This window comes from Oncorhynchus mykiss, chromosome 13, assembly GCF_013265735.2.
Source record: "Oncorhynchus mykiss isolate Arlee chromosome 13, USDA_OmykA_1.1, whole genome shotgun sequence".
Taxonomy (NCBI): Eukaryota; Metazoa; Chordata; class Actinopteri; order Salmoniformes; family Salmonidae; genus Oncorhynchus; species Oncorhynchus mykiss.
In genome coordinates this window covers 21,078,691-21,100,930 of record NC_048577.1, presented here as the reverse complement: position 1 = coordinate 21,100,930, position 22,240 = coordinate 21,078,691, and the positions used below count along the sequence as shown (strand labels likewise).

The following is a 22,240-nucleotide window of genomic DNA, read 5'->3' as shown; positions in this document are numbered from 1 at the left end:
TTTCACTCCTATCAGCTAAAAACAAGTAGAAGCGGCTCCAGTGGGCACATGAAGCAACAGGAACCATGATTCATCGGACCAGGCAATGTTTTTGCACTCTTCAATTGTCCAGTGCTGGTGATCATGCTGATGGCAGAATCAGGATTTGGCGTAAGCAGCATAAGTCCATCGATCCGTCATGCCTGGTATAACCGGTACAGGTTGGTGGAGGTGGTGTACTAGTGTGGGGAATGTTTTCCTGGCACACGTCAGGTCCCATGGTACCAATTGAGTAACAAACGTTTCTGACACCTTGTAGAATCCATGCCCTGAACAATTCAGGCTGTTCTGGAGGTAAAGGGGGTCTGACCCAGCACTAGATGGGTGTACATAATAAATTGAGTATATATATATATATATATATATATATATATATATATATATATATATATATATATATATATATATATATATATATAAGTAGTGACACAGGCTCATCTAAATCGACCAATCTATACTGTTATTTCTCTCCCACAGGGTAATGGTCAGTGCGCCATATCAGAAGAATGGATCTGGTGGAATCTGTAGATGTGCTCAAGACCGAACAAACTGTACAGACTGTTACACTCCTGAAGGTAGAGATGGATGTTGATGATACACTATACTGTACTTACTGGACTGCAATTGAGAATGGTGGTTATCTTAACAAAATGAATAATTATAAGAACATGTAACACCTATTCACGGTAACCATGGCTAATCGAGTATTAAAATATTGTTGAAATGTCAACAGGATCTTGAAAATGAGAAACACTAGTTGATTCTGCACGCCTGCCTTTTCCCTTTCAACAGAAACTGACACAATCAAGTACATTGGACTGTCTATGGTTGCACAATCTACTTCTCCTCCAACGTTCACTGTAAGATAAACCACCAAACATTTAATTTGATCACATTCTTGTTTTCAAATACTCCATGTGAGTGTACCGTACATATGTAATATGTTTGGCAGCATTTACATAGGCAGCCCGATTCTGAATTTTTCTTCACGAATTGGTCTTTTGACCAATCAGATCAACTCCACCAATTAGTGGAACAAAGATCAGAATTGGGCTGCCTGTGTAAACCTAAATGACTTGTTTCACTTGAGTTATAAAACAACACCTCAGCAATCTAAAAATGATCATGGCAAATTACAGTAACTCTCTCTTTTGAAGACATCTGAGGTCCACCAGACAATCCATTATTTTATCACATTTACGATAAGGTGACCACGTTTCTGAAATTAAAATCGGGGATATTTTCAGTTCGGCGGTCAATATATCATTAAAATATCCGTTATTATCTATGAAATAAAAAAAAAGGGGAACATTTCCGGGTTTAGTGTATTTAGTCTAACAGGCACATTGTGACAGAGAAAACAACTGTTACAGAAACACTACAGACTAAACAGAACTGTCCAATCTGAACAGCCATTCAGTGGTCCTGGTAGCCTGGGTAGAAGAAGAGCATAAGAGAACTGTAATGCCCGGGGTGTAGTGGAGGAAGAAGTCAGACGCAGGAAACAGAAAGTTCAGAGTAGCGATACTTCTATATTCACCACACAGGTGAAAACGACGCCACTCAAACAAATGCCCCAAAACACAGGGGAACGAAACAGTCCCGAACAACACACCTACACGCAAAACCGTGACTTACAGGCGTACACATAAAACAATCCCGCACACCCAGCAGGCGGGCCGGGTGGCTAATAAAGCCCAACCAATTAACTTAACTAATACATAACTAAACGCAGGTGTAACTAATAAACAGACAAGGGGGGGATCAGTGGCAGCTAGTAGGCCGGTGACTACAACCGACCTCCGAGCGCCACCCGAACAGGAAGGGGAGTCACCTTCGAGTCGTGACAAGAACATGAGGTAAATTGAAAAAAACAGGCAATAGTATTTGTGAAATACTTAACAACATAATAAAGAAATAAGACGATGATGTGATTGGTAACTACATAATATACTTATACCAACCTAATCTGTATATTTCTCAGAAGAATGTATCTTCTTCAGGATTGCTCTCTTTGGCCAGCTTCACCGTGAACTCCTGGCAGGGGAGGTTGCTCTTCTTACTCTCTTAACTTTTTCTTCTGCTCCAATCTTTCTCCTCCTCTTTTCTTCACCCATCTTCCTTCTCTTTCTTCCTTTCCTTCTCTTTACCTTTCCACCTCACTCTTCTACACTCTCCTCGCTTCACTCGTTTTACTCCCTTCATTTCTTCTTCTCCTTCCTCTCTAATCTTTAATAACAAATAGTAACGTAAACTCACCCCATTCCGTACAAATGTGCGCAACCGCAACATTCAAACAAGGCTGCAAAGAAAACTAATGGGACTGTAGCGACTGTGTTGACTTCGAAATCTGGGGTGTGAACTAGGTTTCTATTCAAGTGTTGATGGACATGGTAACTGCATGTCACTGCAAGCGATCATGACTCAAAAGCCACTGTTTACTTCTGAAGATCACTTTAGCACCACCCTAAAAACCCGATTCAAATTCGACACAAACCTTCAAATTAGGTATGTAATGACACATTATATAAACTCTTTATAGTGTTTTATTTACATTTTCGAGGTGATAAATTGGACAGATCGAGTGAAAAAAAGCTGTTTCCCCACAGGACATCTCTCCTTCTCACTATCACGCATTAGTTTCGCTTCCCCACCCGCCATTTTTAAAAAGACCCGACGGAGCTCATTACCTTCTTGAATCATGCAGAAACGGGCAGCGTGGAGCTCATGTTATTGATTTTGTTGGAAAGGGGAGAAATTGTGCTTTACAATGGTATTGACATTACAGGTGATCTGGAAGTATTAAGATCAATTGTACGGACCAAGGCGATGTACAAGAGTGAGTTAGTTTACAAAACACTATTAGATAAAATACTTTGATTAACAGATTTCCATTGCTTGCCTCATTTTTGTATTTTATCTCAAAAACAGTTTGGAATAATAAGTTGGCAGGCTCTGTAATCATATCTTTATCTTTCCTCCTCTCTCTTTCACTCTTCTTCCTATCCAGTCTTCCTCCTCTCCTTCCTCTCCACTCTAACAGAAAACATTATGCTAATGTTATCCATGAAAAGGTCAAAATATATTTTCACACTACTTATTATAATGCCAAACCATTTTAACTGTAATCTACAAATAAATATTCTCAGAATTAATTGCACACATTTAATAATCATATTTTCAAAATTGTTTACATGTGAACGTTTTTTAACCTTGCTACAATGACAGTAGCTAGCGATCCTAGCTAGATAACTTAGTCGACATGGCTAATGTTAGCTAGCATAACCAATTTAAAACCTTATAGAGCAGATCATCTATCTATATAATAAATTGAGACGTTATAAAATCACTAGCTAGTATCTCAAACGATTGTAACTTACCTGGCTTGAAAAGACGTTTGTGGTGATGTTGTGGATTCACTTGACACTTGTTAGGTTCTGGCCGAGTTTTCCACAGCAGTTTTCTCTAAAACTAAAGCGAGCAAGTAGTTAATAGAAGAGTGAATGAAGCTGCTATAGCGAGCAGCCCGCTCTGCTGGACAAAACAAGCACAACGCAATTGAGACGTCAACCGGTAGGCTCTGCTGTCGGGTCTTTCTTGCCACGTCAAATATTATTTCACTTCGCAGTCTGTTTTTAATGCACTGTTAGAAACGGGGACACTTCCGGGGACGTCTGGTCACCCTAATTTACAATGACGTATTCTCCTCATTCAGGCCTGCAGCCCTGGCCTGGCACACGAGTGTGATGGGAACTCCTATCTGAACAGTATCTGTTATCAGTTCAACAGCCAGCTCCAGATCACCTCGAACTTTACACCTGCCTTCCAAGGTATAAGAGTGAAACTTGAACACATTTGTAGATAACATAACCTAAGATTTGGTATATATTGACTGTTTATTCATGTCATGCTAAATTACATTATCATTAGGTCACAAAATATGAATTGTGAATGATAAGATCTGGATTCCTGAATATGTGAAGAATGTTGTGAGTGTTATCCATCACATACATTCATGTAATTCTCTTTCTCTTCCAGAATGTACTAAGAAAATAGTGGACCTCGTTTTCCTCTTTGACGGATCAGGAAGCATGACAAAGGAAGAATTTGATAAGAACAAAGGTTTCATAAACAATATCATGACAACCCTAAAAAACTCCTCAATTAAGGTATTCATCCCTTTTAAAGCTCATAACTTAAAACATGCTTGTGAGGTTGCTGAACATACATCTGTTTATCTACACTCTTAGAAGTAAAGGTGCCTAGAAGAACCTTTTGGGTTGCCACAACAGAATAGCCTTTCCAGTTCAAACAGGTTCCTTGAGGCACCCCTCTGTGTAAAGTTTCAAACCATAACCTTAGTTATGGTTTGAAGTGCTGGCAGCCTATCATATTGAAGCCATGGCTTTCAGATAGGCACTTTTTGGACACCCGTTAGCGTAAATGTCATTCCTGTTCATCATGTTAATTTTCACACTGCAAACTAAATCCTTGAATATTTATACATATTATATATTTCAAACAAATGTGTATAATATTAATTCTGTTCACATTTAGTAATAAAGTGGCAACTATTCCCATTTTGGAAGAGCATAAGGCTCTTGAGGAACACCTCTGTATGCCTCATTGACACTACAAAAATATTTGTGTTTAACCTTCACATGTGATGACAATACAGCAGAACAGATCAACAGGAGCGACATTTACTCTTATGGGTGGCCTACAAAATATATACAGTATCTTAAAGCCAGGCCCCTACTAAGCCACGCTTCTAATCCAGGGTTCCTCCACAAACCCAATGCTACATTGAACCATTCAAAGTTCCTCCAAAACCCCCTCAACTAACCAAAGGTGCAAATATGAACCACTTGACTTGCAATGGTTCCTTGAGGAACTCTAGGGGTTCCTTGAGGATCTTCAGGGTTCCTCGAGTCACCACTAATTCTAAGAGTGTATGTGCTATACACCCATGTTGCTGCATGGAAAGTATGGTATGAAATCAATATTAGTCATCTCTTCCTCTTTTGTAAACGACAGTTCGCAGCGGTTCAGTTCTCAACAAACACCAGGACAGTTTTCAACTTCAGAGACTACCAAGAGGGGAGAGCATTGACTAAACTTTGGAAAGAAGAGCACATGGCTAATCTAACCAACACACATAAGGCAATAGACTTTGTCTTGTAGGTCCCAGTTGATAATTATTAATCAGTTTTACTTTCAAAGTTCTGACCGAATACTCAGAATCTGATCAAAGGGGATTGTGGTGTAAGAAAGATAGCTTGATCTGTTGTTTGAATACATCTATTTCAGGAAAAACATTTTTGAAAACCAAGCTGCCGGCGCCACCGCAGATGCAACTAAAGTACTGGTCATAATAACAGATGGAAATCCCAGCGATACTGATAAAAGGTTCAACTCTATCGAAAGAAGTGATAAGAAAAACATCATCCGCTTTGTCATCGGGGTAAGTCCTATAATATCTATAATACCCCCTACACAACACCACACAATTGTATGACTTAATTCCATTACAAGTGTTCATTCTTGTGCTAGTTAGCTAATGCTAAAGAAGCAGTATTTTTATCTTCTCGATTTACCATAAATTGTTGTGGGATAATTAGGAGTACAGCAACACCTTCCATCCCTGGATTGAGGTACATTTTCAAATTGTTTCACTTGAAGTTCACCGAGGTGCAAATATATTGGCATATGGCCGTTTCGACTAGTTGATCACCAGTGTATACCAGTGTTAGTGCTTTTAATGTTTCAATTGATTGGACATGGAAGAATCTTCCAGAAGGACAACCATCTCTGCATCACTCACCCAATCAGGGTTTTATGTCAGTCATCCGTAAAATGCACATGACAGCCCCCTGGAGTTTGCCAAAAGAGAAACAAGGTTCTCTGGTCTGATGAAGCAAGATTGAACTATTTGGCCTGAATGCCAAGTGTCACGTCTGGAGGAAACCTGGCACCATCTCTACGGTGAAGCATGGTGGTGACAGCATCATGCCGTGGGGATGTTTTTCAGCGTCAGGGACTGGGAGACTAGTCGAGATCTAGTCGAGATCAAGGCAAAGATGAACGGAGAAAAGTACAGAGAGATCCTTGACGAAAACCTGTTCCAGAGCGCTCAGGACCTCAGACTGTGGTGAAGGTTCACCTTCCAACAGGACAATGACCCTAAGCACACAGCCCAGGCAACACAGGAGTTGGTACGGGTCATGTCTCTGAATGTCCTTGAGTGGCTCAGCCAGAGACCGAACTTGAAAATAGACCTGAAAATAGCTGTGCAGAGACGCTCCCCATCCAACCTGACAGAGCTTGAGCAGATCTGCAGAGAAGAAGGGGAGAAACTCGACTAATACAGGTGTGACAAGCTTGTAGCATCATACCCAAGAAGACTCAAGGCTGTAATTGCTCCCAAAGGTTATTCAACAAAGTAAAGGGTCTGAATACGTATCTAAATGTGACATCAGATTTGTATTTTATCTACAATTTCTAAAAACCTGTTTTTTGCTTTGTCATTATGGGGAATTGGGTGTAGGCTGATGAGGGGAAAAAAAAATTTAAAATAAATTTTAGAATAAGGCTGTAATGTATCAATGTGGAAGGTAAAGGGGTCTGAATACTTTCCAAAGGCATTATAACAACGGCACAGTCGTTATTCACTTTTTTTAGGGGGGGGGGGGGGGGGGGGGGGGGGGCTTGGGCTCATATATAGACCTATGCATAAGCTCTAATATGCATATGGGTGTTTTGAATTAATCATCACCTTGGAAAGCGCTTTCCATTTCATTGTGTTAGTTGTTCTCGATGTTGTTGCAAAGCCTATGTTGTCCGCTCAGTTTCAACCTGTTGTATCTCACTAGTGTGCGATCTGTACTGAATGGGGGCTGCGCTCAATGAGGTGTTGGTGGTGCTACCCAACGTTGTACAATGTAGGCTAAGTGTTTGTGATTTTTGATTGCATTTACATTAATGTCAGAGTGGTTAGAGGGACAATACAGCTCTGAGTAACAGCTCTGAGCCACCCGATGATCATTAGCGAGTTGGGTGCCACTAACACATGTCCAGATTGCATAAGAGGACATTTACCGTGACTCAGCAGTAACACAGAATTTGACTGCGGTCATGACTCATGAGTGCCTGTGTGGCAGTAATACGGTCACCGAAACAGCCCTATTGTGACCCCTGTCAATTCTTGCCTTTGGTGGAAGGAGAACTAAGGATTCCATTTTTAAGGCTTGGTTAAGCACCATTCCATTTATTATATATTTTAACTCCCTATGAGCCTGGATGCAGCCTGAGATCCTCTGACGGGCCATTGTTGACCATTTCAAAGTCTAGGTTGAAAACGGTTCTTCATTCTCCTTCCTCCTGTCGTTGTTATTACTTTTTATTTTATTTTCTGATGTGAAGCACTTTGTGACTTGTATTAAGAAGCGCTATACAAATATAGTTTTTAATATAGTTTTTAAGTCTCAAGGGTCCAGTCCAACGTCCCAGTTTTTATTTCACCTTTATTTAACTAGGCAAGTCAGTTAAGAAAAATTATTATTTACAGTGATGGCCTACACCGGCCAAACTCGGACGACACTGGCCCAATTGTGCGTCGCCCTATGGGACACCCAATCATGGCCGGTTGTGATACAGTCTGGATTTGAACCAGGTTGTCTGTAGTGACGCCTCTAGAACTGAGATGCAGTGTCTTAGACCACTGTGATGTAGATGTTTAAATATCATTCATATTGAAAAGGAAATTAGACATCACTATAATTCCTGCCCTCAAGTGATATATTTCTTGGTAGGTCAAGAACGTCGATTTGACAAAACTCAAGTCCCTGGCATCAGAGCCAAAAGAGAACAACACTTTCCTCATCCAGGACTACAACGGACTAAAAGGAATCCTAGACAACTTTCAAAAAAAGATCTTCAACATTGAAGGTACAACTCTGGATTCAGATAAACTCTTAGTACTACTTACTTATATTTCAGCAAAGTCCCTGTCAACTGAAAGTTGTTATTCATAAAAAAACACAAGGTGGCACTACTGGTCACTTCCTAAAATATACTGGTATGTATTTCTGATGATAACACCTTACTCAAAACAGTCCACAGTAGAAGTATCAATGTATCGCTACTAATATCAGTGTTTGTATGTTCTAGGTTCTAAGACTGCTCTGGCTGGAAACTTGACTAAAGAAATGTCTCAGAGTGGGTTCAGTGCTGTCTACGTTAACAAGGTGAGATACACAATAGTAGGTCCAGTATGTTTTATCATCTTAAATGATAATTTGTAATATGTATAAATTGTTTTAAAATGTTAACAACAATGTACTACAAATCCTTGTAAATGCTTAAATACACATTTATAAATGTAATGACCACCATGGCAACTAGTTTATAGACACAGTATATAGTTAATGAATGCTTATTAATAAAAATGTCATACAGTATGACCCAATGTTTTATTTCCTCTACAGGACACCTTGGTTCTGGGCTCAGTGGGATCAAACAACTGGCGTGGATCTCTCTTTGAGACTGAGGGTCTGAGATCAGAGGAAAGGGAAATTCAGGACCCCACATTGGACAAAGATTCCTATATGGGTAATGGAACATTAAGCTCAAAAAAAGATATTGCTCAAATGTGAATTTGAACAAACACTATTTTCAAGGCTCTGTAGTTCAGATGTTTCAGTGAAGGGAGTGTAGTTACAATGGGCCTACATGTCTTCATTTTTATTACAGGATACTCTGTAGCTGTTGGGAAGAAGAATGAGAACCTTCTATACTTTACCGGAGCACCAAGATCTGAACACATGGGACGGATCCTACTTTTTAACAAGGTTAACAACAACTGGACTGTGGCACAAAGCTTGCCTGGAGAACAGGTTGGTAACATGAGCTATTTCTGAAAGCAGTGATGTATATCAATCAAGTTATACAATAGGGACAGCATGAAACTAGCTTTTGGGGTTACTTCAAAGGTTGAATGAATCCTCCGATAGTAAAGAGGAACACATGATGTCACTTTTTACGTTTACAGTGCCTTGCGAAAGTATTCGGCCCCCTTGAACTTTGCGACCTTTTGCCACATTTCAGGCTTCAAACATAAAGATATAAAACTGTATTTTTTTGTGAAGAATCAACAACAAGTGGGACACAATCATGAAGTGGAACGACATTTATTGGATATTTCAAACTTTTTTAACAAATCAAAAACTGAAAAATTGGGCGTGCAAAATTATTCAGCCCCTTTACTTTCAGTGCAGCAAACTCTCTCCCGAAGTTCAGTGAGGATCTCTGAATGATCCAATGTTGACCTAAATGACTAATGATGATAAATACAATCCACCTGTGTGTAATCAAGTCTCCGTATAAATGCACCTGCACTGTGATAGTCTAAGAGGTCCGTTAAAAGCGCAGAGAGCATCATGAAGAACAAGGAACACACCAGGCAGGTCCGAGATACTGTTGTGAAGAAGTTTAAAGCCGGATTTGGATACAAAAATATTTCCCAAGCTTTAAACATCCCAAGGAGCACTGTGTAAATAATATTGAAATGGAAGGAGTATCAGACCACTGCAAATCTACCAAGACCTGGCCGTCCCTCTAAACTTTCAGCTTATACAAGGAGAATACTGATCAGAGATGCAGCCAAGAGGCTCATGATCACTCTGGATGAACTGCAGAGATCTACAGCTGAGGTGGGAGACTCTGTCCATAGGACAACAATCAGTCGTATATTGCACAAATCTGGCCTTTATGGAAGAGTGGCAAGAAGAAAGCCATTTCTTAAAGATATCCATAAAAAGTGTTGTTTAAAGTTTGCCACAAGCCACCTGGGAGACACACCAAACATGTGGAAGAAGGTGCTCTGGTCAGATGAAACCAAAATTGAACTTTTTGGCAACAATGCAAAACGTTATGTTTGGCGTAAAAGCAACACAGCTCATCACCCTGAACACACCATCCCCACTGTCAAACATGGTGGTGGCAGCATCATGGTTTGGGCCTGCTTTTCTTCAGCAGAGACAGGGAAGATGGTTAAAATTGATGGGAAGATGGATGGAGCCAAATACAGGACCATTCTGGAAGAAAACCTGATGGAGTCTGCAAAAGACCTGAGACTGGGACGGAGATTTGTCTTCCAACAAGACAATGATCCAAAACATAAAGCAAAATCTACAATGGAATGGTTCAAAAATAAACATATCCAGGTGTTAGAATGGCCAAGTCAAAGTCCAGACCTGAATCCAATTGAGAATCTGTGGAAAGAACTGAAAACTGCTGTTCACAAATGCTCTCCATCCAACCTCACTGAGCTCGAGCTGTTTTGCAAGGAGGAATGGGAAAAAATGTCAGTCACTCGATGTGTAAAACTGATAGAGACATACCCCAAGCGACTTACAGCTGTAATCGCAGCAAAAGGTGGCGCTACAAAGTATTAACTTAAGGGGGCTGAATAATTTTGCATGCCCAATTTTTCAGTTTTTGATTTGTTAAAAAAGTTAGAAATATCCAATAAATGTCGTTCCACTTCATGATTGTGTCTCACTTGTTGTTGATTCTTCACAAAAAATACAGTTTTATATCTTTATGTTTGAAGCCTGAAATGTGGCAAAAGGTCGCAAAGTTCAAGGGGGCCGAATACTTTCGCAAGGCACTGTACTTATGAGTTCCATTCAAAACCAAAGGACTTAAAACATTTCAAAACAATTTTTATATGAATGTAAGTATTGATTTTCTCAGATGGGCTCCTACTTCGGTGCAGAGCTGTGTTCTGTGGACATAGACTCAGACGGCAACACAGACGTCCTCCTGGTCGGTGCACCAATGTTTCACCAACCTCCGAGAGAGGGCAGGATCTACGTCTACACACTGACTGATAAGGTGGGCTGAACTGTGAACCTCTGAACAACAGATTCAAATGCTGAATTTGTGGGTGAATATGTTCATCAGGGACAAAGTGATCTGGAAGCCGAAATATATTCATTTGGATATACATTTCCATGATCTTCAATTATAATGCACAAAAAGACAGTGTACTATGGATTTATCTTCATGTGATCTCTCCTCGCCCTTCCGTTATTAGCTGGAACTGAGGATGGAGATGAATGTTTCAGTGCCATCTCAGGGTAGATTCGGCTCCTCCATCTGCTCTCTCACAGACCTGAATGGAGATGGGCTGAAGGATGTAGCTGTGGGCGCTCCACTTGAGGACGATCACAGGGGGGCCGTGTACATCTACCTGGGTGAAAAGCTAAAGGGGATCCGCCCTGAATTCAGCCAGGTGAGGCAGATGAAGATGAAAATCATTCAAAACGGCCCTTCATGATCAAAGAAAACAGATATCCCTCCTGGGATATCAATATCAATGGCTTTTCATTAAATGTGTATGTCTTCTTACTGCAGCGCATCTCAGCTGTGATGATGAGATCTAAGCTCCAGTTCTTTGGCCAGACGATTGATGGGAAGATGGACCTGGGTGAGGATGGACTGACTGATATCGTAGTAGGAGCGCGTGGTGCAGTTGTTGTCTTGAGGTACGAGTCCAAAAAATGATAAGAAAAGACAGCTGGCTTAAACAGACAGTTGTTTAACCAGTAAAAATATCTCACTAGTGTACGATCAGCACTGAATGGGGACTGCGCTCAATGAGATGTGGGCGGTACTACCCAACATCGTACAATCTAGGCTAACATCCCAATTTTTATCTCGATCGCTCACAGGTCCAGACCAGTCCTCAGCGTCTCTGCTCATCTCCACTTCCATCCCTTGGAGATCAGCACTGATAACTTTGACTGTCTGGCAAAAGAGATCATTTCCCCCATGGTCACTTTAACAGCCTGCTTTAACATGGCAGAGGCAACAAAGAGTAAAGCTGGTAAGAACTCTCAGAACCTTTGGAACACTGATGGCTTTGTGCTTTCCAACAGAAATTAAGTCATGATCTGAGACTACATACACTACATGACCAAAAGTATGTGGACACCTGCTCGTCGAACATCTCATTCCAAAATCATGTGTATTAATTTGGAGTTGGTCCCCCCTTTGCTGTTACAGCCTCCATTATTCTGGGAAGGCTTTCCACTAGATGTTGGAACATTGCTACGGGGACTTGCTTCCATTCAGCAACAAGCATTAGTGAGGACGGGCATTGATGGGCGATTAGTCCTGGCTTGCAGTCGGCATTCCAATTCATCCCAAAGATATTAGATGAGATTGAGGTCAGGGTCCTGTGCAGGCTAGTCAAGTTCTTCCACACTGATCACAACAAACCATTTCTGTATGGACCTCACTTTGTGCACTGGAGCATTGTCATGCTGAAACAGGAAAGGGCCTTCCCCAAACTGTTACCAAAAAGTTGGAAGCACAGATTCATCTAGAATGTCATTGTATTCTGTAGTGTTAAGATTTTCCTTCACTGGAACTAATGGGCCTAGCCCAAACCATGAAAAACAGCCCTAAACATTTATTCCTTGTACACCAAACTTTACAGTTGGCATTATGCATTCAGGCCGGTAGCGTTCTCCTGGCATCTGCCAAACCCAGATTAGTCTGTCGGACTGCCAGATGGTGAAGTGTGATTCATCACTCCAGAGAACGCGTTTCCACTGCCCCAGAGTCCAATGGCGGCAAGCTTTACACCACTCGAGCCAACGCTTGGCATTGGGCATGGTGATCTTAGGCTTGTGTGCGGCTGCTCGGCCATGGAAACCCCTTTCATGAAGCTCCCGACGAACAGTTATTATGCTGACGTTGCTTCCAGAGGCAGTTTGGAACTCGGTAACGAGTGTTGCAACAGAGGACAGACGTGTTTTACGCATTTCAGCACTCGGCGGTGCCGTTCTGTGAGCTTGTGTGGCCTACCACTTCGTGGCTGAGCCGTTGTTGCTCCTAGACGTTTCCACTTCACAATAACAGCACTTACAGTTGACCGGTGCAGCTCTAGCAGGGCAGAAATTTTAGGAACTGACTTATTGGAAAGGTGGAATCCTATGACAGTGGTACTTTGAAAGTCACTGAGCTCTTCAGTCTCTTCTTCTACTTCCAAAGTTTGTCTATGGAGATTGCATGGCTGTGTGCTCAATTTTATACACCTGTCAGCAACGGGTGTGGCTGAAATAGCCAAATCCCCTACTTAGGGGTGTCCACATACTTTTGTATATATAGTGTAATTGTGGCCTTGATGGTCTAGGTCGGAGCCTCAGTGCATAGCTAAATCACTGACAACAATAAGTGTGTCTTGGTCTCTTTCCAGTCTGAAGACTGATGGAGGCTGCTGACGGGAGGACAGCTCATGATAATGGCTGGAAAGGAGCAAATGGAATGGCATCAAACACATGAGAAACCATGTTTGATACCTTTCCACTTATTCCGCTCCAGCCATTACCACAAGCCTGTCCTCCCCAATTAAGGTGCCAAAGGTTGTTCCTTGGTGTGGATCTGGGACTTGAGAGTTAAGGTCTTGACTCCATCTCTGCTTTCTACTTCAATGCTGTCCGTCAGCAGGCAACCATGAGGTTCTGAACTTCTCTCCCTGATAAGGAGGCCATTTCAGACTCTTGTGTACTTTTCCAGAGGTGCTGAGTGCAGGGATGAACGTCTCCTACCTGCTGGATGTGGATCCAGTGAGACAGAGGAGCCGAGCCTTTTACAATGACACAAACAAAGGGGCCAGAAGACTTCTCACTACAGTGGAGCTGAGAAAGGAGCGGACTTGCTTCAATCACTCAGTCTACATGACAGTATGATCAATGACAAACTGTAGCTATGCAATACAACAACTATAATGTCTCTCGTAAGGAGGGGATTTAATGAATAACATTAAGTTGTTAGGTTGTTGAATTCTTATTGTGTGTTGATTTTATTCAGTGATGAGAAGAATGAGGGTTTTTCAGGACTATGAATAGGGAAATTAATGGCACATTTTATTTTCTTCCAGCAATGCGTGATCGACACATTATCGCCCATAATCATCCAACTAGTTTTTTCTCAATCTGAAAGCCAACAAGAGGGTCTTACTGCCATTCTGAATACTGACAGTCCTACACAGGCTGTGGTCGAGGTACGAGGATACATTCTGGGTCTGACTAAAACCTGTTCACTTACAATGATCATCAGTACTAGCAATGACTGTGGACTGAGTACTGTAATTTAGCCAAAGACCTGTGAAAACAGGTCATCTAAACACATTCACAGTTGTCTTGAATTCTTCACAGGTGCCCTTTGAAAAGAACTGCAAAGAAAATGAAACCTGTTTGGCAGAGCTTGAGGTGGACTTCAACTTTATGTAAGTATCTGATAAACATAGAGGTAACTTGTTTGTGGCTATAATAATTACTGACTGCTCAAGAAAAGCATGTTTTCTGACTCTACAGTCTTGTCTCTCTTATCAGCACATCAACTTTATTAGTGGTGGACCAGAGTTACTTCAACGTGACTATAAGACTGTCCAATCACGGGGATGACTCCTACAACACCAGTCTAACTCTCCTCTACCCTCCTGGCCTCTCATTCTCCATGATGCATCTTCTGAAGGTAATACCGACACCCCTCCATCTATTGTGTAATTCATTCTGATGTTTTGTTCTTGTTCTCATCTAAAACAGTGTTATTGAAACCTGGAGACCAAAAACATGTTCAGCCAATCAAGGGTTTGATGATTCGTTTAATCAGGGGTGTTCCTCCTGGGCTGGAACAAAAGCTTGCCTTGCTCATCTTGTGGGTCTGCAGAACCAGGATAGAAGACCGTTGATTTAAACATCAGTTTGCAGCCCATCATTTAAATGTTCACTACATGTGATAATTATTCATAAAAGTTAGCAAAATATTAAAAGGTGCACTGTGCAGAAATCACTCCATTTCCTGGTTACTAAAATTGTAATAGCCTAATTTCAGTTTTTGACAAAAACAAGTACGTATAGTGTGGAGAATCATTGTACCATCTAAACAGCTGTGAAATATATTTTCCAAAACCAAACATATTGTATTTTTTGTTTGAAGCTGGTGTACGAAACCAAAATGCAACGGGAAGCACAGTTCCTGTGTTCCTAACAAGCATTGTAAAAAGACTAGAAAAAACACAAACCAAGTTTATTCACCCACTGGGTCATACAGCTGCAAAGACAGGGTATGATTACACAAGCATATATTTTTATAACCTCCTACTAGGCGGGGTCAACACCTTATAGGTTTCTGTTGCTAGGCAGGAACTTAATTCGCTCCTCTCACCGATGTCGTCATGGCCCTGCCTGATGCTGGACCCTTCGTGGGCGTGGAAGTGTGTGTGTGATAGGACTGTAGTAAGAGGGTCTGTGGTGGACCCCTTTTGGCTCCCCTCCCAGAGGTTTCTTCTCACTTCATCAGTCCTCCCTCGTTCTGCAGCTGGCCTGAAGCTAGACTGTTGCCCTTTGCTTTTCTCTGTCGGAACATTGATCTTCAACAACATCTTTGAACAGAATCTTAACTTAGTGCACTTCCCCTTGTCTCCCTCAGTAACTTTCCATAAACCAAATTCAATACTCTACATGTATAGGAATTTGGTGTATGGAAAGTTACTGAGGGAGACAAGGGGAAGTGCATTAAGTTAATGGTAACATTAAGTGCCTTGCGAAAGTATTCGGCCCCCTTGAACTTTGCAACCTTTTGCCACATTTCAGGCTTCAAACATAAAGATATAAAACTGTATTTTTTTGTGAAGAATCAACAACAAGTGGGACATAATCATGAAGTGGAACGACATTTATTGGATATTTCTAACTTTTTTAACAAATCAAAAACTGAAAAATTGGGCGTGCAAAATTATTCAGCCCCCTTAAGTTAATACTTTGTAGCGCCACCTTTTGCTGCGATTACAGCTGTAAGTTGCTTGGGGTATGTCTCTATCAGTTTTGCACATCGAGAGACTGAAATTTTTTCCCCATTCCTCCTTGCAAAACAGCTCGAGCTCAGTGAGGTTGGATGGAGAGCATTTGTGAACAGCAGTTTTCAGTTCTTTCCACAGATTCTCGATTGGATTCAGGTCTGGACTTTGACTTGGCCATTCTAACACCTGGATATGTTTATTTTTGAACCATTCCATTGTAGATTTTGCTTTATGTTTTGGATCATTGTCTTGTTGGAAGACAAGTCTCAGGTCTTTTGCAGACTCCATCAGGTTTTCTTCCAGAATGGTCCTGTATTTGGCTCCATCCATCTTCCCATCAATTTTAACCATCTTCCCTGTCCCTGCTGAAGAAAAGCAGGCCCAAACCATGATGCTGCCACCACCATGTTTGACAGTGGGGATGGTGTGTTCACGGTGATGAGATGTGTTGCTTTTACACCAAACATAACGTTTTGCATTGTTGCCAAAAAGTTCAATTTTGGTTTCATCTGACCAGAGCACCTTCTTCCACATGTTTGGTGTGTCTCCTAGGTGGCTTGTGGCAAACTTTAAACAACACTTTTTATGGATATCTTTAAGAAATGGCTTTCTTCTTGCCACTCTTCCATAAAGGCCAGATTTGTGCAATATACGACTGATTGTTGTCCTATGGACAGAGTCTCCCACCTCAGCTGTAGTGATCATGGGCCTCTTGGCTGCATCTCTGATCAGTCTTCTCCTTGTATGAGCTGAAAGTTTAGAGGGACGGCCAGGTCTTGGTAGATTTGCAGTGGTCTGATACTCCTTCCATTTCAATATTATCGCTTGCACAGTGCTCCTTGGGATGTTTAAAGCTTGGGAAACCTTTTTGTATCCAAATCCGGTTTTAAACTTCTTCACAACAGTATCTCGGACCTGCCTGGTGTGTTCCTTGTTCTTCATGATGCTCTCTGCGCTTTTAACGGACCTCTGAGACTATCACAGTGCAGGTTCATTTATACAGAGACTTGATTACACACAGGTGGATTGTATTTATCATCATTAGTCATTTAGGTCAACATTGGATCATTCAGAGATCCTCACTGAACTTCTGGAGAGAGTTTGCTGCACTGAAAGTAAAGGGGCTGAATAATTTTGCACGCCCAATTTTTCAGTTTTTGATTTGTTAAAAAAGTTTGAAATATCCAATAAATGTCGTTCCACTTCATGATTGTGTCCCACTTGTTGTTGATTCTTCACAAAAAAATACAGTTTTATATCTTTATGTTTGAAGCCTGAAATGTGGCAAAAGGTCGCAAAGTTCAAGGGGGCCGAATACTGTCGCAAGGCACTGTATATTTGAAGCTAGAATCCAACAGAAATAGCAGACATAGAACAGATCTACCCCTTCTCAGATTTGCTTTCAATGAGAATGACAGATCTATAACTCCCATTTGTATGTGAATTTGGTCGGGCCGCCCAAAAACGTACACATTGCGATTTATGCGTAGTGCACCTATAAGTGTTGAATTTATTAGTTCTGTAAAGTGGTTCATTTTTAACATGCTTGCTTGTTTCTTTTAAACTATGTCAGGGACTCAGATGTACAAACTGGAATTATTTACACACTTGAAATATTGTATTGTCTGTATTCCATAGTCTACAAGGAGAACGGTGTTCAGCTGTGGTGGTCTAGAAGGTGAAATGGACAGAACTACATGCAGTGTCAACATACCTGTCTACCGTAGTAAAACCACAGTGAGTAATTACTTAGATATACCCGTTAAATAATCCTCAACTGTGAATAAACAGGTAATTCTTAAATGATAGATACAGAGCTAAAAGCAGTAACTGTCGAATTGAGTGACAGCTTTGATGGGTGATACAGTGTCTTCAGAAAGTATTCTGACCCCTTGACTTTTTTGTTGTGTTACAGCCTGAATTTAAAACAGATTACATTGGTTTTTAATTTATTTTACATTTTTAAAATCACTGGCATACACACAATACCCCATAATGTCAAAGTGGAATTATGATTGAAATTTTTACAAATTAAAAATGAAAAGCTGAAAATGTCCAGACTCAAAATGAGACCCCTTTGTTATGGCAAGCCTAAATAAGTTCAGAAATAAAAATAAGTCTTAATAAGACACATAAATTGCATGGACTCACTATGTGCAATAATGAGTAGAGCATTACTTTATTCATCTCAACTTGGAAAATTGTTTTTATCACAGCATGCATCAATGACTTAAAATGACAGGACATGCAACAATGACCAACATGATAAAAACCAAACATTAAGACGAAAAGGCACATAGTATCCCTAAAATAAGAATCTGATTCAAGTGCTGTCTTCTTATCCTACTTTGGGAAAGAAATAAAACAAGCAACAACATTTTCCAATAGGAAGACCTCATAACAGTTAATCAATTACTCATTAAAAGCACACAATGGCATCGGTCGCTACACTCGCCACGACATTGCTATGGAACAGACAAACCATTTTGTCACATACTTTAAAAAGATCAACACTTCCTTAAGTGCATTTTGGATTGGGCTTTTGAAGCCACGGAGAATCCTCCTTCCAGTTCAGTTTGTTGTCCACTGTTACACCTAAGAACATATAAGTGTCAACAGTGGCAATCTCTTCCCCAGTGGCTCAGTTCATTGTTGTGTGAGAAGTCATGTGTAAAATGGTAAACACAAAAGGTGACAGGAGAGTCCCCTGCGGCACACCCATCTTTGTACACATCCAATCTGATACTGCCTGGTTCAGTCTTACGAACTGTGGTCTTATTGGTCAGGTAGTTCACAATCCATTTGATTGTGTGTGGGTTTACGTGAATGTCATTTTGGGGAAAAAATGTGGGGTTGTATGGTAATGAAAGCACTGGAGAAGTCAAAGAACACTTCTCACAACACAGCCAGGCTTCTCCAGGTGCTCATATACTCTGGTCTGCTCTGTCTCCTCCAATCTTCAACACCAGTTTTTGGGTGGTAGGCAAACTGCAAAGGATCCAGATAGGCTGCCACCTCGACTCCTAATAAGGGTATTAAAACCTGCTAAAAGGTTTTTATGACTTGTGATGTCAAAGCCACTGGTCTTAAGTCTTTCAGTGCAGTCCCTCCTGGTTTCTTTGAGATGGGAACTATGCAGGATGTTTTCCATTTAGTAGGAATATCTGAGCATGTCAGGGACAGGTTGAAAACATGCTGCAGCATGAAAGCCATTTGATTAGCACACACCTTGAGTACTCTGGTGTCAACTCCATCAGGCCCTGCTGACTTACTGGGATGGATCCTCTTCAGCTGCCTCACTTGTTTCTTCGAGATGCTCATGGGCTCAGTGCTTCCCAGATCAGAGTGCAGCACCGCCCCCATCTGATGTTGCTCTGCTGACAAATCGTACTTATCGAATCTGGTAAATAAAATAAAAAAATAAACTCTGTTGTCCGCTGTTGCTGTAACCGGTTTTCTTCCTACCATACTAGATATCCTGCATGTTTTTTGCTTGCAGCTTGCGTTCTAACATCAGTATGTATTCATATTTTGCTTGGCACAATATTGTCAGTAGAGAAGTTAACATAGTCCGTTATGCATTCAGAGACTCTTAAGATGCTCCTCCCAGTCGTCTACAAATAGAATCCAATCTATACCTTCAAAGCAGCTCTGTAGCACCTCTCCAGTTTCAGGTGTCCATTCGTGAATCCCCGCTTGAGTGACATGTTACCTCTGGACCAGTGGGCGGTACTTTGGTAGCAGCTGGACGAGGTGGTTAGATTGTCCAGTGGAGGCAGAGCAGTCTAGCAGTAGGCATCTTTCACATTGGTGTAGAGAATGTCAATGGTCTTGTCCAGACGAGTTTGAACTTTAACATACTGTTAAGGTAGGAAGTGTTGCGGACAGCAAACGGTGGTTGAAATCTCCAGAGATAACCGAGTAGGGTGATCAATTGAGTAGGTAATGTGGTGACTTCGTGGATAGTGTCTGTGGCCAGTTTAAAACTTGCAGACAGCAGGATGGAGACAATCACTGTCACGCTAGGGAACTCTTGGTAAATAGTAGGGTCAGCAGCCCACTGCTAACACCTCCACATGAGGTGAACAGATCATCTTCACTGTGACGCCATTGATTGTTCACATACAGGCAGACGCCTCTCCCCTACTTGTCCCCGAAACTTCTGAGCTCCTGTCAGCTCTGATGATTGTGAAAGCAACCACCACATGAGAATCAGGTATGACCTCCATTAGCAAAGTTTCCGTGCACCATACCAGACTTGTTTGCTGATGTAATCTCATATACGAAGTTGTTGCCGATAGTACCTCCGTCTTAATTACAAGCGAGCGGAAATTTCCCATGATAAAGGATGGGAGATTGAGCTTATATCCTCTCTTGTTTTGTAGTCATAAGCCTCCCCTGCTTCCCCTTTTCCTTGGTTGCATCTCAGGGGGCAGCTCTAGCTGTAGTGGGCCAACTTCACTTGGCTGTAGGGCATGAGGTTCATCCTGGCTGTACGTTACCAAGGTCTCTGCACTATCAGTGTTTGGTGCACTCCACAGTATCTAAACTCAGTGTGGCTAGTAGTAGAATAAACAAATACTTAATCTTCTTAGTGCCATCAGTACAACCACACAAAAAAAAGCAAGACAAAATAATTTGCTCACTACAACAGGGTTAGGAGCCTTGGACGCTATTGATTAACATGAATTTTGAATGACTACCTCGTCTCTGAACCCCACACACAAAATTATCTGTAAGGTCCCTCAGTCGAGCAGTGAATTTTAAACACAGATCCAACCACAAAGACCAGGGAGGTTTTCTAATGCCTCACAAAGAAGTGACCCCATTGGTAAATGGGTAAAAATACATTGAATATCCCTTTGAGCATTGTGAAGTTATTCATTTGACTTTGGATGGTGTATCAATATACCCAGTCACTACAAAGATACAGGCGTCCTTCCTAACTCAGTTGCCAGAGAGGAAGGAAACCGGTCAGGGACTTCACCATGAGGCCAATGGTGACTTTTAAAATAGAGTTTAATGACTGTGATAGGAGAAAACTGAGGAATGTAGAATGCGCCGGAGAGGATGGCTGATGTTTTACGTGCTCCTAACCAACTATGCTATTCAGATTTTTTTTGCGTTTGTAACTTTATAAAAAAAAAAAAAATTCGGTCTTACTTCTCAAGACCGAAAATAACTTCTGGACATCAGAACAGCGATTACACACCACGAACTAGAAGAAGCTTTTTCCTTTAACGAGTCCGACGTGAAGGATATAGTACTTTCCCTGTCATTTGTGTGAAGAAGAGACAGAGAAAAGGGGGCCTCCGGCTCAGGCTGCCTTCGGAGAATTCGTAGGCAAGCGACTAAACCCCCACTGAGATCCGTTCTATTGGCCAAAGTGCAATCATTGGAAAATAAAATCGATGACCTACAAGCAAGATTAAACTACCAACGGGACATTACAAACTAATATCTTACGTTTCCCTGAGTTGTGGTTGAATGACGACATGAATAACATACAGCTGGTGGGTATACATTGTCGTCAGGATAGAACAGCAGCCTGTGGTAAGACAAGGGGTGTTGGTGTATGTATATTTGTAAACAACAGCTGGTGCACGATATCTAAGGAAGTCTCGAAGTCTCATGATAAGCTGTAGACCACACTATCTACCTAGAGATTGTATTTTTCGTAGCTGTCTACATACCACCACAGACCGATGCTGGCACTAAGACCACACTCAATGCGCTATATACCGTCTTGAGCAAACAGGAAAACGCTCATCCTAAGGTGGCGCACTTAGTGGCAGGGGACTTTAATGCAGGGAAACTTAATTTCTACCAGCATGTTAAATGTGCAACCAGAGGGGGGGAAAAACTCCTCTAGAGCACCTTTACGCCACACACTGAGACTCATACAAAGCTCTCCCTCGCACTCCATTTGGCAAATCTGACCATAATTACAATAAAAATTAAAGCAAGAAGCACCAGGGACTCAATCAATAAAAAAAAGTGGTCAGATGAAGCAGATGCAAAGGTACAGGACTGTTTTGCTAGCAGACTGGAATATGTTCCGACATCCGCACTGAGCTAAAGGGTAGAACTGCAACTTTCAAGGAGCGATACTGTAACCCGGAAGCTTAAGAAATCCCGCTATGCCCTCCGACGAACCATTAATCAGGAAAAGCATCAAAACAGGACTAAGATCGAATAGTACTACACCGGCTCTGACACCCGGCAGATGTGGCAGGGCTTACAAACTATTAGTCTAAAAAGGGAAGCACAGCCCAGTGATACGAGCCTACCAGACAAGCTAAATTACTTCTATGATCGCTTCGAGGC

At 41.4% G+C, this 22,240-nt stretch overlaps 1 protein-coding gene across 2 annotated transcripts in view; it reads left to right on the top strand.

Moving 5' to 3' along the window:
- LOC110485921 (integrin alpha-L) overlaps nt 1-22,240 on the top strand; it is a 35,142-nt gene that overhangs the window by 6,362 nt on the left and 6,540 nt on the right. Inside the window, exons 3-21 of one of the 2 annotated variants that reach the window (XM_036940588.1) lie at nt 517-614; nt 832-899; nt 3,755-3,869; nt 4,078-4,208; nt 5,077-5,219; nt 5,350-5,503; nt 7,851-7,986; nt 8,209-8,285; nt 8,526-8,649; nt 8,791-8,933; nt 10,795-10,935; nt 11,138-11,335; nt 11,458-11,588; nt 11,775-11,929; nt 13,627-13,793; nt 13,991-14,113; nt 14,268-14,338; nt 14,445-14,586; nt 17,552-17,650. In XM_036940588.1, the coding sequence (XP_036796483.1) occupies nt 517-614; nt 832-899; nt 3,755-3,869; nt 4,078-4,208; nt 5,077-5,219; nt 5,350-5,503; nt 7,851-7,986; nt 8,209-8,285; nt 8,526-8,649; nt 8,791-8,933; nt 10,795-10,935; nt 11,138-11,335; nt 11,458-11,588; nt 11,775-11,929; nt 13,627-13,793; nt 13,991-14,113; nt 14,268-14,338; nt 14,445-14,586; nt 17,552-17,650 (2,416 nt within the window). Of the gene's footprint in view, nt 1-516; nt 615-831; nt 900-1,765; nt 1,899-3,754; nt 3,870-4,077; nt 4,209-5,076; nt 5,220-5,349; nt 5,504-7,850; nt 7,987-8,208; nt 8,286-8,525; nt 8,650-8,790; nt 8,934-10,794; nt 10,936-11,137; nt 11,336-11,457; nt 11,589-11,774; nt 11,930-13,626; nt 13,794-13,990; nt 14,114-14,267; nt 14,339-14,444; nt 14,587-17,551; nt 17,651-22,240 lie in introns of those variants that run through there. The other variant, XM_021557154.2, reaches the window with a different exon arrangement.